This window comes from Pygocentrus nattereri, chromosome 12, assembly GCF_015220715.1.
Source record: "Pygocentrus nattereri isolate fPygNat1 chromosome 12, fPygNat1.pri, whole genome shotgun sequence".
Classification (NCBI taxonomy): domain Eukaryota; kingdom Metazoa; phylum Chordata; class Actinopteri; order Characiformes; family Serrasalmidae; genus Pygocentrus; species Pygocentrus nattereri.
This window is the reverse complement of record NC_051222.1, coordinates 27,315,194-27,330,207: the sequence shown is the minus strand read 5'-3', so window position 1 is coordinate 27,330,207 and position 15,014 is coordinate 27,315,194. Positions and strand designations below refer to the sequence as shown.

The 15,014-nt window shown below is 41.9% G+C and overlaps 2 protein-coding genes across 2 annotated transcripts in view; one reads left to right on the top strand and one right to left on the bottom strand.

The window, feature by feature from the left end:
• The first annotated feature begins 3,190 nt into the window (after nt 1-3,190).
• Nucleotides 3,191-15,014, top strand: part of ubac2 (UBA domain containing 2) — a 44,379-nt gene continuing 32,555 nt past the window's right edge. The window contains exons 1-4 of the mRNA XM_017712141.2: nt 3,191-3,382; nt 4,422-4,549; nt 5,942-6,061; nt 7,153-7,259. Of these exons, the coding sequence (XP_017567630.1) occupies nt 3,352-3,382; nt 4,422-4,549; nt 5,942-6,061; nt 7,153-7,259 (386 nt within the window). The 5' untranslated portion in view covers nt 3,191-3,351. The remainder of the gene's footprint in view (nt 3,383-4,421; nt 4,550-5,941; nt 6,062-7,152; nt 7,260-15,014) is intronic.
• The window catches only part of gpr183b (G protein-coupled receptor 183b), a 6,853-nt gene continuing 980 nt past the window's right edge, over nt 9,142-15,014 (bottom strand). The window contains exon 2 of the mRNA XM_017712140.1: nt 9,142-10,980. Coding sequence (XP_017567629.1) covers nt 9,877-10,962 — 1,086 coding nt within the window. The 5' untranslated portion in view covers nt 10,963-10,980 and the 3' untranslated portion in view covers nt 9,142-9,876. The remainder of the gene's footprint in view (nt 10,981-15,014) is intronic.

Sequence of the window (15,014 nt, the reverse complement as noted above, 5' to 3'; positions counted from 1 at the left end):
GTAGTGGTAGTGTAGAGTAGTGTGGTGGTAATGTGGTGTAGTGTAGTGTAGTGTAGTGTAGTGGTAGTGTAGTGGTAGTGTAGTGTAGTGCAGTGGTAGTGTAGTGTAGTGTAGTGTAGTGGTAGTGTAGTGGTAGTGTAGTGTAGTGGTAGTGTAGAGTAGTGTGGTGGTAATGTGGTGTAGTGTAGTGTAGTGTAGTGTAGTGGTAGTGTAGTGGTAGTGTAGTGTAGTGCAGTGGTAGTGTAGTGTAGTGTAGTGTAGTGGTAGTGTAGTGTAGTGTAGTGGTAATGTAGTGTAGTGGCAGTGCAGTGTAGTGTAGTGTAGTGGTAGTGCAGTGGTAGTGTAGTGTAGTGTAGTGTAGTGGTAGTGCAGTGTAATGTAGTACAGTGGTAGTGTAGTGTAGTGTAGTGGTAATGTAGCGTAGTGTAGTGGTAGTGCAGTGGTAGTGTAGTGTAGTGTAGTACAGTGGTAGTGTAGTGTAGTGTAGTGTAGTGGTAATGTAGTGTAGTGTAGTGGTAGTGCAGTGTAGTGTAGTGGTAGTGTAGTGTAGTGTCAGGTGTAGTGTAGTGTAGTGTAGTGTCAGGTGTAGTGGTAGTGTAGTGTAGTGGTAGTGTAGTGGTAGTGCAGTGGTAGTGCAGTGTAGTGTAGTGGTAGTGTAGTGTAGTGTAGTGGTAATGTAGTGTAGTGGTAGTGTAGTGGTAGTGTAGTGTAGTGGTAGTGTAGTGGTAGTGTAGTGGTAGTGCAGTGTAGTGTAATGTAGTGGTAGTGCAGTGTAGTGTAATGTAGTGGTAGTGTAGTGTAGTGGTAATGTAGTGTAGTGTAGTGGTAGTGCAGTGGTAGTGTAGTGTAGTGGTAATGTAGTGTAGTGTAGTGGTAGTGTAGTGTAGTGTAGTGTAGTGGTAGTGTAGTGGTAGTGCAGTGGTAGTGTAGTGGTAGTGTAGTGTAGTGGTAATGTAGTGCAGTGTAGTGTAGTGCAGTGTAGTGTACTGTAGTGTAGTGTAGTGTAGTGGTAATGTAGTGTAGTGTAGTGGTAGTGTAGTGGTAGTGTAGAGTAGTGGTAGTGTAGAGTAGTGTAGTGGTAATGTAGTGTAGTGTAGTGGTAGTGTAGTCTCAGGTGTAGTGTAGTGTAGTACAGTGGTAGTGTAGTGTAGTGTAGTGTAGTGTAGTGGTAGTGCAGTGGTAGTGTAGTGTAGTGGTAGTGCAGTGTAGTGTAGTGTAGTGTAGTGGTAGTGTAGTGTAGTGGTAGTGCAGTGGTAGTGCAGTGTAGTGTAGTGGTAGTGTAGTGGTAGTGTAGTGTAGTGGTAGTGCAGTGGTAGTGCAGTGTAGTGTAATGTAGTGGTAGTGTAGTGGTAGTGGTAGTGTAGTGGTAATGTAGTGTAGTGGTAGTGTAGTGGTAGTGTATTGTAGTGGTAGTGTAGTGGTAGTGTAGTGTAGTGGTAGTGCAGTGGTAGTGCAGTGTAGTGTAATGTAGTGGTAGTGTAGTGTAGTGGTAATGTAGTGTAGTGTAGTGGTAGTGCAGTGGTAGTGTAGTGTAGCGGTAATGTAGTGTAGTGGTAGTGTAGTGTAGTGTAGTGTAGTGGTAATGTAGTGTAGTGGTAGTGCAGTGTAGTGTAGTGTAGTGGTAGTGTAGTGGTAGTGCAGTGGTAGTGTAGTGTAGTGGTAATGTAGTGTAGTATAGTGGTAGTGTAGTGTAGTGTAGTGTAGTGTAGTGTAGTGGTAGTGTAGTGTAGTGGTAGTGCAGTGTAGTGTAGTGGTAGTGTAGTGGTAGTGTAGTGTAGTGGTAGTGCAGTGGTAGTGCAGTGTAGTGTAGTGTAATGTAGTGGTAGTGTAGTGGTAGTGTAGTGTAGTGGTAGTGTAGTGGTAGTGTATTGTAGAGGTAGTGTAGTGTAGTGGTAGTGTAGTGTAGTGGTAGTGCAGTGGTAGTGCAGTGTAGTGTAGTGTAATGTAGTGGTAGTGTAGTGGTAGTGTAGTGTAGTGGTAGTGTAGTGGTAGTGTATTGTAGAGGTAGTGTAGTGTAGTGGTAGTGTAGTGTAGTGGTAGTGCAGTGGTAGTGCAGTGTAGTGTAATGTAGTGGTAGTGTAGTGGTAATGTAGTGTAGTGTAGTGGTAGTGCAGTGGTAGTGTAGTGTAGTGGTAATGTAGTGTAGTGGTAGTGCAGTGGTAGTGCAGTGTAGTGGTAGTGTAGTGTAGTGGTAGTGTAGTCTAGTGTAGTGTAGTGTAGTGGTAGTGCAGTATAGTGTAGTGGTAGTGTAGTGGTAGTGCAGTGGTAGTGTAGTGTAGTGTAGTGGTAGTGTAGTGGTAGTGTAGTGTAGTGGTAATGTAGTGCAGTGTAGTGTAGTGCAGTGTACTGTAGTGTAGTGTAGTGGTAGTGTAGTGTAGTGGTAGTGTAGAGTAGTGTAGTGGTAATGTAGTGTAGTGGTAGTGTAGTGGTAGTGTAGTGCAGTGGTAGTGTAGTGTAGTGTAGTGGTAGTGTAGTGTAGTGGTAATGTAGTGTAGTGTAGTGGTAGTGCAGTGGTAGTGTAGTGTAGTGTAGTACAGTGGTAGTGTAGTGTAGTGTAGTGGTAGTGTAGTGGTAGTGCAGTGTAGTACAGTGGTAGTGTAGTGTAGTGTAGTGGTAATGTAGTGTAGTGGTAGTGCAGTGGTAGTGTAGTGTAGTACAGTGGTAGTGTAGTGTAGTGTAGTGGTAATGTAGTGTAGTGGTAGTGCAGTGTAGTGTAGTGTAGTGGTAGTGTAGTGTAGTGTCAGGTGTAGTGTAGTGTCAGGTGTAGCGTAGTGTAGTGTAGTGGTAGTGTAGTGCAGTGGTAGTGTAGTGTAGTGGTAGTGTAGTGCAAGGTAGTGCAGTGGTAGTGTAGTGTAGTGCAGTGGTGGTGTAGTGTAGTGTAGTACAGTGGTAGTATAGTGGTAGTGTAGTGTAGTGTAGTGCAGTGGTAGTGTAGTGTAGTGGTAGTGTAGTGTTGTGGTAGTGTAGTGTAGTGTAGTGCAGTGGTAGTGTAGTGTAGTGTAGTGGTAGTGTAGTGGTAGTGTAGTGTAGTGTAGTGGTAGTGTAGTGGTAGTGTAGTGTAGTGATAGTGTAGTGGTAGTGTAGTGTCAGGTGTAGAATTGGGACACCGCGCATTTTTGCAGCTACTACTTCGAAAACGCGAAATATCGAAGGGAAAAAAAGTTTGTCCCTCGCAAGCTGCCGTCCCCGACACCCTTTCCCCTCTCTCCTTCCCACGGCGACTTTTTCCTCAGCTCTCCTTTAACTTTTACCAAGTTAATGGCGGTGGAAGTCAGTGCCTGAGCGTAGTTTTCGCTCTTTTTTTGTCTCTTTCTCGTCTCGCCGGTGTGTCCTGAGTGAGTGGCCGGAGAAATGTTCACCACCACCGGGTCGAGAGGGCTGTGTAAGTCCGCCTTCGCCTCCTCACCGCAGCCTGCCATTCATTCCTCCCTCCCTCCCCTCTAACCTGCCCGTCTTCCACAAGGAAGGGCTTACCGCCCTGCTGTCACTCCGAGATCACGGGGGACTGGACCTAGCTGTCGTTTGGGGCCCTTCGGGACTGTTTCTGCGGGTTATTGCTTTGTTTATCGCTTAAAGTCCAGCCTGCTGCCTCTCCGGGCTCGCGCTCACCTTATTTCCAGCACCTGAGTTTGTTGAGTCACCTTTACTGAGTTCGTGTATCCGCATTTATTAACTCCGTTTCTGTGGCCACATTAAAGACTGTTTCTTAAGGCTCGGTGGCTTGGAGAGACCAGGTTACATGTCGGAGATGATGAAGCTCGGTGCGAAGGTCGATACTTGCCCTATAGGCTATAAACACAGCCTGAGTGATACAATAATTAGTAGATACCAGCATTTCTTTTAAATTCAAGTCTATTAATAGTCAGTTTGTCCCCCTTCTGCTGCAGTATCAGTTTCTGCTCTTCTGGGAAGACTTCACACTAAATGTTGGAACATTACTGTGAGGATCTGCTTGTATTCAGCCTCAAGAGCTGGGTGCTTAGTTCTGAATCACTCCTGCTCATCCAAAGGTTCTATATGGAGGTCCGTCTCTCCAGTGATGCGGTTTTACTGCTCCACAGCCCAATGCTGGGGGGGCTTGATACCCCTCTGGCTAATGCTTGGCGTTGGGCATGGTGACCTTAGGCTCATGTGAGGCAGGTCCAGAGGGTCCCAGTTTATTGGTCAGTGCTTTATATTTATACATGCTATGCAGCACCCGTGACAGCAGTGGGTCACTTTCAAGTAGCTGTGTTCACTAATGAGAAGGAGTAACTGGAAACCTGTGTACAGTTAGTGTATCTGCATAGTTTTTGTCTCTAGTGACCTGAATGCATCTAAAGGGACCGTAAGGGACAGTGAAGACTGACAACGCTGCTTCAGTGCCTCATCAGAAATCATTCTCAGCATCTGACATCAGTCTCTCCGTCTCCCTCTCACAGATAAAGCTCCTCTGTCCAAGAGCCTGCTGCTGCTGCCTGGTGCCCTCACTGTGCTGCTGATACTGGGCCTGCCTCAGTACCAGAAACTGTTCGTTTACAGCCTTCAGGCTGTGAAACAGCACAAACAGGTGATTCACAGCATGTACTAGAACAGAGTAGTACAACATGGTTTGATCTGTGATCCCTTTGTTTACCTATGCAAAGAATCAAAAAGACTGTTTTTTGTCATTTTTAATTGTACTACAGAATTTGAATGGCAGCTGTTCTTTACACTGTGTTCAATTTTCCTGATAAATGCTCCAAAATGACTGGGGGGAGGGGGGGGGAGGGGTAGATATGTGAATATGTTTGTGCAGAGTTGCTATTGGTTTGTGTGACAGTGTTTTTCAGTCGGGACCACCATATGTTCCTTCTACCACAGCTCCCAGTACACCTGCACCAAACGATTAATGACATTGGTGTATTTGTAATGGGGCCTTGGATAGAAGATAAAATTTGGGCTGTCTGGTGAGTCCTGAGGACTGGGTAGAGAAACTATACTAAGCAAACTTTTTAGGATACTGTAGTGTTATATTGTTTTTGTTGTTTTGTTATCAGTAGTAGTAGCAATAGTGATGTTGGAGCTGTATTGGTTTTAAACCACACTTATTAAAGTCAGACTGTAAAAACTATTACGTCCTGCAGATTCATACAGAATTAAAATCACGTCACAATGTTTACTATCAGACTGAAAAAAAAAATACACTACTCTGCAGATTCATACTGGATTAATATCACACTGTAGATGTTACTGTCAGGCTGTATAAACGATACTCTTTTTATTTATGCTGGATTAAAATCCTTTGCCGTTGCTACTGTCAGACTGTAAAAACTACATACACTGACGATTCATACTGGTTTAAAATCAAGAGTCTCAGCAGTGGAATAATAGTACCTCCTCAGGCAAAACTAGGGGACTTAACTCACTTTGTGTCTGTAATATTTTCGGCTTCAGTCGTGTCGGTTCACATTCAGATGTACTTACCTAAGATTCTACTCCTGGCATAGACTCCATTCCAAGCCAACAGTATCACTACAGATAAAGATAGTATCAGCCAGGCATGCCGCTCATCCAAACTGGAATCGAGTGTTACGTTTTGGAGAGGATAGAACAGTATTCATTTCAAGTGCATGGTTTTTCTTATAGTAAGCAATCACTGGCTGGCCTAGTGTAGCTGACACAGCTTGGAAGACGTACGCTGAGGTTCATCTTCTTTGATTAACTGTTTTGAAAGAGTGTCTGCATGATGTTGCTTTGTTGACGCTTTTTTGAAGAGGTTTACTTAGTCTTGGGTCAGACTGGCTCTTGGAAGCAAAATGTCTTTGCTTTGCTGTTATGAATCAGACTAACCTTTTCAAATGTCTTTGCTTGATGAACAGAGCTTTTCAGATTCACTTCCCTATTAGAAATTGTACCAGACCGAGATGTTCTGGCAGAACATGAGTGTGAATATAAGCACCTAAAGACTGTGTGTGTTTAGGTCTGGAGGCTGGTCAGTGGGAGGCTGATCTGTCTGGACGTGAAGGATACCTTCTGCAGCAGTTTGCTCATCTACAACTTCCGCATATTCGAGAGAAGGTTTGGCAGTCGTAAATTTGCAGTAAGTCAGTTGAAGTCGCCTCACCACTTTTTTTTCCAGCTCCCAAACTTTCCATGCTCATCCTGAAAATCTGTTCTCTCATAACAACTGTAAGTTTGGACAAACTTTACAGAGTATTAAGAAGAATCACATTTAAACCTAATGAGAAAGTATATTGCCTTTTAAGTAGTGTCAGCTTGAAGTGCTGAGTTTCTGCTTTGAAATACTCCACTACCAAACTGCTTTTATGTTGATGTAGCTTATCGAAAGCAAGCAGGTTGGAAACGACAACTACGAATTTGCTTCAGTGTTCTGGTAAGGTTGTCCAACCAGGCAACAGTATGTTTGTGAGTTCAGAAAATACCTTCAACATGGTGGAGGTAGTATGAGGGAAGAGGACAACTCTGAGAATTGGGATGGAGTTTTGGCAGCTTCTGCCTGTATCTAGAAGACCAGATCCCCCTTATAGTTGTAGTAGGGCTGATACAGGACAGTGAAACAGGGAGGTGATGGGATGGTGATGGGCATTGAGAACCCCTTGTCATAGGAGCAGAAGGTGAGGGTTGATTGGATGAAGGAGGGGTTTCAGGCACATTCCTACACACCAAACGTCAGTTCTAAAATAACTGCATTAAAAGAACACATTTGTGGGTGGAGCATGGTTAGGATAGTTCACCAGATTTTACAAAACAGATTTTTTTTAGTGAACTGGATAGGTTTAACCCAAAGTGAAGATTGTTCATTAGAAAAGTACTTCAGGAAAAATCTGCAATGACATTTTTTTCATAATTGATACCAGAAATCCTTGTGGTAATGGATATTTCTTCCTGACCCTAGATTAGCACCCTAGATTGGTTCTGGGATGTTTCACGGATATAATTTCAGACATGGTTTCAGTGTGTCATTATTTATATATTAATAAAAAGGGTTATGAATCATTTCCCCCCATTATCCCACACCAACCCCTTTTTAAATATTCGTATCTTTTTTGTCTGATTAGAAAATGCTTAATTTTTACATTTAGTTACGTAACATTTGCTGTGTATTGGAATAAATAGATTTTCATGTAACTTTTTCTTGTTACTCATATGACCTTTGCCTATTCATGCCAGTCCTTCTTGTTTGGAACCTGGGTTCTCTCTGGATTACTGGACTTCCTTTTGGCTGAGACCCTTCAGTTCTTCTTTGAACTTCAGGTGGAAGTGCTGCCAGCAGGACTGTGAGTAACCTTTGTGATATTGGTCAGGTGACTTTAATGGATGATAAGTTCTTGCCAGGAATGAGCTACAAACTTTCAGAAATATATAATGAAGGCTTCTTTTTGGTGTAGTTCTCTGTCTCCACCACCAGAGAGGGCTGTTCGTGTAGCACTGTAGCGTTTGTTATTTACACCTGCAGTGTTCTAATTTAACTTCCCATGATGAAACGATCGTTTCCTTTGATAACATTGTGGCTAGGTGTTGCTCTTGTGAAATATTTCACAATTTCCTCTCTGTGTGCATCACATGTGAACATCCCACTCCGGCATGTGTGGACATCTGTCCTGTGGCAGTGTTTAGTGCCAACACAAGCCTTTTTTGGTCTTTTTTTAATATTTAGTAGGCAGAGATGAATAGAAAAATTTACAGCTGTATTCTAATGTTCAGTGTTTGTTCCTAGATGGACCTTTTAATTAATCATGAAACGATGGTGTTAATATACCAACCCTGCCTCAGGGTTGGGTTGATCGGTTAGGGTTGGCCAGTGGTCCAGAAATTCATGTCCATGGGCAATTTTCCATGACACATTATTATTATTCTACTGCAGTCTGGTCAAAAATTACGTTTTGGATTCTATTTCATTTTTTATAATGTATAACTATTCATCAGTTGAAGCTCCAGGGCCCCAAATCCATGTTTTCTTTCTTATTAGTTTGCTATTGCAGCCAAACAGTACACAAAGTATATGTACAAAGGATGTCATGTGAATAACTTTCCGATGTTTTTGACCAAAATTATTCTCTTTCGCTGTAAACTGGGTGGTCCTAGTCTAGGCTAAAAATATATATTAAAATATTACCCCAGTCAGTCACAAGGATGTTATGAGTTGTCCCACCCACACAGTTCTCCACAGGTCTCTTTTGGTTCAAATTAGATAAAACTAATAAATAACACAAACATAAAGACAATATGAGTAAGTTACAAGAGCCCACACAAGAGCAACGTTAAAGTTTTACCCATTGGCAAATATTGTGTGGACCACTGGGTTAGAGGTCTGTGGTTCTTTTGGGCCAGGTCTAGGATTGACTGCTTTAAGGTGTCAACAGCCAGGTTGATGTTCCTGTACAAGTGTAGTTTTGTGGTTAGAATTTCGAAGCCCACTCAGAAAAAAGAAGTACAAAGTAGAACTATGCTGTTTCATTTTGATGTGGTGTGACATCATAACTTTTTAACCTCTGCATCTTTTTTCTTGTACTATTGGTTGTGTTTTGGTGAGGTTGAATATAGTCATTCTGTGAAACAACAGGCCTCTCCCGAAGCTGAAAATCAGAATTGTAGACGATGACTCTTTCAAACTGCAAAAGTCAGCCATTTATGTCTTCAGATGAAACACATGAAATAAGTGTTAATCGCTGAGAATCAACCATTAGCCCTTCCACATTGCACTGATGATAGACCTGCTATTTGTAGTTCATGTACAGATCATGTGACATTTCAAAAGATATTTTTGTAGAAAACCTTTGTAGAAAAAGTATCTCAAATACTTTTGGGAACACTTAAAACAGCATGAGCCCCCTCGCGTCTGTTGGAAGATAAGCCTTGGTCTTATCACGTTGCACAAAGACATATTAGACTTGCTGAATTATGCAGTGTAGGCTTCTTTTTAAAATAGTGTGAAAATAGTATGACCGTTCGATTTAGGTCTGTTTTACTGCCAGCTTGTTTTTGAATGTTCTTTCTTTCCGATGTGCGCTGCCTGTCAAGACAACAAAACAACCACCATCTCCCAGCAGGGTGTTTACATGTCTGTCCTATAGTAAACAAAGGGTCTAGTGTAGGAATGATTATACTGACACCTTTCATTACCCATTTTTCAAGTTTAAAAAGCTCACAAAACTGCAATTATTGCTGAACTCTTTGTTTATTGTTATTGAATGATTCTCTTTGTTACTTGTGCACATCCTCACCATTGTTCAATATGGAACCTTGACTTTGATGTTCTTTAAAGGACAAAGTTAAACTGTTAACATTGCTGTTTCACTAGTTTGTTGTCCCTTTCTGACCTATTGCATATCGCTGGTTTTTTATTGTTATCTCCATAGTTGCCTCGCTCCATGATGCGAAGACGCTAAAGCAGATATTTATCATTCTAGAAAGTCTGGAAAAATCTTTGGCATTTGCATCTCATTAATTACTGGCATTTCAAACTAGGCATTCCTGACTTTAATCTCTCATGGAAATACAACATGTTAATTGTACTCTCATACTCCAAATTGTACCACTCTAATTGCAGTATGATGTTTTATCCACCTTAAATCGCTTCTCTCCATTGTCTTTCTTGGAGAGATGAACATTCAATAACTGTTCTGAAAAGTTCTGACCAGTGATGGGTGCCTACATGCTCTCATAAATATCCATTGTCCATACTGCCCTATCTTTAACCATGTCGTATGGTATTATAATATGTTCATCATTGTTTAGTTATGCTCAAATTCATAGCACTACAGACAGCATATGATGGTTTGTCCTTATCAAGCAGCCCTACTTCAAATCCATAAATTGCTTCCTTTTCGTCATTGGACTTGTGATCTGGCCGTTCTCCACTGATACCTAACCTCACACAGGAGGTTCTTGATCTCAGGAGCCACTCCCAATAGGGTTTAGGGGCAAGTTGTTGTGGTGACGGCTCTTGCCACGTAAATGCGAGAAGTTGTCGTGTGTGCCAGAACTTTCGGGTGAGGTCCGTCCAACACTGGAGAATGAAGTGCTAACCTGCCGCTTTAAGATCTTCAGCACCTTCCTCTTGTAGCCCTTACAGGCAAAAAAGTAAACAAACGGATCCAAGCAAGAGTTGAAGTTCATCAGACACACAGTGATGTGCAGGGAAATTTGGAAGGCCTGAAGCTCCGCGCAGTCTGGATTGTAGACCAGCTTCCGGACCATATACTGTAACAAGTCCAGGTGGTACGGGCTGAAGCACACAACGAAAACCAGAACCACGCCAGCGATCACTCCTCTGGCTTTGTGAGTCCTTCCAGAACGTTCTGTTAACTGGTTGGTCTTAGCTGCTAGGTGTAGTTTGCGGGAAAGCACAGAGTAGCATATGAGGATGGTCACCAATGGAATGCCATAGCCCAGAAGCACTGCACCAATCAGAATATATGGCAGACCTTGGACCTTGTTCTCGTAGTTTGGATACTCCATGCAAGTGATGGTACCATCTTTTTCCACATTCGTCATGGGCATGCCCAGTAATGGTAGGATCTGTGCCAACACCACTAACCACACAATCACGCAAATGTACTTCACGTTCTGCACTTTCCTCAGCTTGCTAAGCCTCTGCTGGAGCACCACAGCCATGAAACGGTCTACAGCCAGGCAGGTCATGAAATTAACCCCTGCATAGCAGTTGAGGTAGAAGAGCAGGGCTGTTAGCTTGCACATTGTCTCTCCCAGGGGCCAGTGAAAGCCCAGGCCATAGTAGGTCGCCCGTAGCGGAAGCGCCAGGCAGAAGAGCAGGTCGGACGCTGCCAGGTTAGCAGAGTACAATGTGGTGGAGTTGAGCTTGGTCAGGTTGGAGCGGATCACATGTAAGGCCAGAGCGTTGCCCAGCAGGCCCATCAGGCAGATGACGGAGTAGATGAAAGGCATGAGTACCCGGGCCACTGGACGGTGGTCGTATAAGTTGGTGCACTCGGTGAAATTGGAATCTGGTACTGTCATTGTCACTCGGTGATGAGTCTGAAAGAAGAGATTGGAGTTGACATTGTAAGATATGTTATTATAAAGCCTAACAGTATTTGTTTTTTTACTTCAAGTCTGTTTCTAGAAGCACCCGTCACAGGTGGGCTAGAGTGCAAGGATTGATCAAAGATGCCAAGTAATATGATGCAAATGTGTAAAATATCTTTTTCCAGATGTTTTATGCTTTGTTTCACAGCCTTTTATTATCAATTTAAACAATCTTGCATAATTCAGTCATTCAGATGTAACAGTCATTCACAGTGGTGTTATGCAAAATGGTGTATTGTAAAGAAACTTACTGACTCACATGGATTGTAATAGGAACCAGGGGTTGTTCTATTTTTGGTGAAAATATAGCCATTTTATTTACTCTCCAAAACACCCAGTGTGTTTACATGTGTATGATAACGCTAAAGTAGCTTTCTGTGGGCATTATTTTGCTTTACAGTGGCCTACATGTACCTCTCTGCAATAGGTTTAAGGCCAAAAGTTAATCTCAGAACTGTCACAAAACAGTGTCTCTCAGGCACCAAGCTGTGCATTTGTAACCATTTCATGTTGAGCTTTTTTGTGATGTAGCTTATAAAGCACAAAACTCAGCAGATGTCTGGTTCATCTCACGAGCACTGTAACCAGTGCTGGCAAAGGAAGCAGAAATATATGAAAAAACTCAGTGGAGTGGATTTTACCTGTGAGTACATTTGATAATAACAGATACTATATACCAGTGTCTTGTGCCACTTGCCAGGCCACCATTGTCAATAAGAATATCGCTGCTGTACCTTGTATCTCCAAAATAGTAACTTTACAGGAGAAGGAAAAAACCTACTTCACTTTCAATGTAAGTCAATGGAACCAGACATTTTTCCCATGTCATTTTGGGTCATTTCTTTTAGGCCAGTCATCATAAAATTTACAAACGATGTAAAGAGTAACAGATACTTTCAAATTATGTCAAAAACTGAAAAATGCCAAAAATGGAGATACAAGGTTTTCTTCCGACAGCAACGATATGTTCTTAATGCCTTGTCTGGTTAAATTAAAGGCTACGTAAAATAAATAAACCCAATAACATCACCAAGTGTCTTCCGGTATACATAAGCCAACTTGATGAATGACTTGAGAATCTTGAGAAGAAAAACTGCATTGCAAGTAACTGCGGCCACTGTGGGGGGAAAAACTGCATCTGGGAACAGAAATGACTTTCACTCTGCGCAGGCTATCTGACTTCCAAATCTGCTGTTTGTAGAAGGCAACAGCATCAGAACGCAGAATGTTTTCTGGTGCCCGAGATGTGCAGATATGGCAGAATTTTCACAATATACGATGTGTATCGTGATATTTAGTTTTTATGACATAATGTTTGTTGGAACAGACAAAAACAAGTGTCAGCCTTATTTAAAAATACCATCAAAACCATGTGCGAACATTTTTATTACACAAAAAACACTGTTTTCACATGGTTGCAAGTAACAAGTAGCACTCAAAAACGAAAATATCTGGTTGCTCATCAAGAGTTTTGTGAGATTAGTGGAAAAAGCGCAGTTCAGCAAGTTTCAGAAGAGCTCTTTGCGAAAGTTAATCAGAACTTGCTTTGCAGTATATGAGACATTTGATGGCGTTAGCTACTAGATGTTGACAAAAACTGATTGTTAGTAATGCTCGTAATACATGTAGCTAACGTCTGTGCTAATACTCAAGTCGTTGTGACCAGATAGCTTTATCGAGCTTGCTAGAAATGTTCAGACATGACTTAAATCTGTGGGAATATGAAGGCTTTGTATTTGTATTGGTCTGTGTGAAACATATGTTCAAGCTAGCGTTAGTGGTTGGATAGTGTAGTGGGTAACACCATTGCCTTCTACGCTGTAACCTGGGGTTCAATCCCCTGCCTGGGTAAGCACCCTATACTATACCAGTAAGAGTCCTTGGGCAAGACTCCTAACACCACCTTCGCCTACCTGTGTAAAACAATCAAATTGTAAGTCGCTCTGGATAAGAGCGTCAGCCAAATGCCATAAATGTAAATGTTAGCTAACTTAATAGTTTGAGGCTTTGCAATATGTCCTTGCAGTAGTGAGCTAGTCGTCTAATGCCTCAAGCTAATGCAAGCTACCTTAGCTAATAGTTTGGTGGTTGTGTAGCCGTTCTAGTCAATTCTTGCTGTGTGGAACCTAATTCAGCCACTAGCTGGCTAAACTAGTTAATAGCTTGCTAGTCTCGTCTTTGCAGCGGTAGTTCTGTGGAACTGAGCTAGTTAGCTGGTTTCACCTTTAGAATAACCTGCTGTGATCTGGCGAGTTTAGGCTGATGAGTGGGAACTTGGCCTTTCATTTAGTTAGACAGCTACTAACTTAAAATTGATTCCAAGAACATATCATTTTTGTGGCAGCTGGCTATTAACTCAACTGATTCAGTGATCTAGAGGAAGAATTCTAGTAGTAGTATATACTGAACGTTGTGTATAGTGCATATTCCTGTCGCAATCAAGAAGTAAAGACCTATTTTCAACAAGGATAACTGTAGGCCGCCCCTACACCACTAATTATAGAAGGGAACAAATGGCATACCAGAGTATAATTGAATATTGCTGTATCCAGCCTTTTTTCCAGGTTCACCACTATTGTACCATTATCAACCCTGCACATCTCAGAAGACACACATAGGTTCTCTTGATAGAAAATTAAAATTCGACATCCGTTCATACGTCTGACATTTGTTCACATTGTGACGCCTTGTTGTTGTAGTTTATCTATAAAGCAGCATTTCACATCAATCCACTGGGTGTCTCTTCACATCTCGCCCACTGAGTCGGAATTTCCCTTTAACGTTTCTCACACTGTACCATACTAAATCCAGTGAAACAGGACTTTATCCTCGCTTTATATCATGTTCTCTTGGTGCTAGTGATTTCCACAGTCTGCTCAGGAAACAAAATTGTGGAGTAATTTGTCGTTATAACGTCATATTGGCCACCGATGTGTCAAAAGGTCATAAACGCAGAGTGCTTGTACTAATTTAATGACCCAGACAAGTTTTAAAGCATGATGTCCCGATACTTATTCTCAATTGAAACAGGATGATTCCAACATTGTACAGCATGCAATTAAAAGAAGCTGCCCTTACTCCATGTAAGACCACTTGGGGGACCACACTTAGGAGAGTGTGGGGAACAGCCTAACGCAGGGCACAATTTAACACTGACTTTTAATGTTGTTATACAAGGTTTCTGGACACATTACCACCCCCCCCCCCCCCACCCCCCCCAAGTCTCCTGTGAAAATTCATCAGTGTTTGAAAGAGATCTGTAGATCTGTGACCAAAAGTGTTTTCGAGGCATGTAAGTCATTTATTTTGATTACTGAGCTGTTTGTGTTCATCACAAAATCTAACCTTACATTAATTACTATCTAGTTTACCACAATGTAGCGCCGTTTTGAAGCATGTGACAAGCTTACAGCAAGTGATAACCAGGCTTAAGTACAGCCTCCACACTGTAGGGTTAGTTGTAATACGGTGTCACAACTAAGCCATAAATAAAGTTCATTTTGTCTTTTTGTTCCAAGTTCGCACAGATTTTAAGATGAAAAAGAGAAAAACATGGACCTTCTGCTGGTAGTATCTCTCAGATGTTAGTATTTAGGTTTGTTAATGAAATTGACAATAACAGCTGGTAAAGCTGCAGTTATTCAGACACTGTTCCATATGTTTACTGATGTGTAATGTTTTTATTTGCTGTACTAAACTGGACAAAAATAAATGTCATTGTTTGTTTGACGCGTCTCATCTCGGCTTTCATATATAATTTGATGCATCAGCTGAGCTGTCAGTCTGCCTTCTAGAGAGATAATGTCATGCAGTTTGGTTGGAAAATATATCTGTTTTATACAGCATAGAATTATATTATATTGACTTCGTTTGCACTGATTCATCAGGCCTTTCTAGCAAATGTTACTGACCCTCTGCCTGATACAGTTTAGCCCACCCATGGGGACGATAGTAACATTGCGCTTCCTGTCATTTTCAGTAGA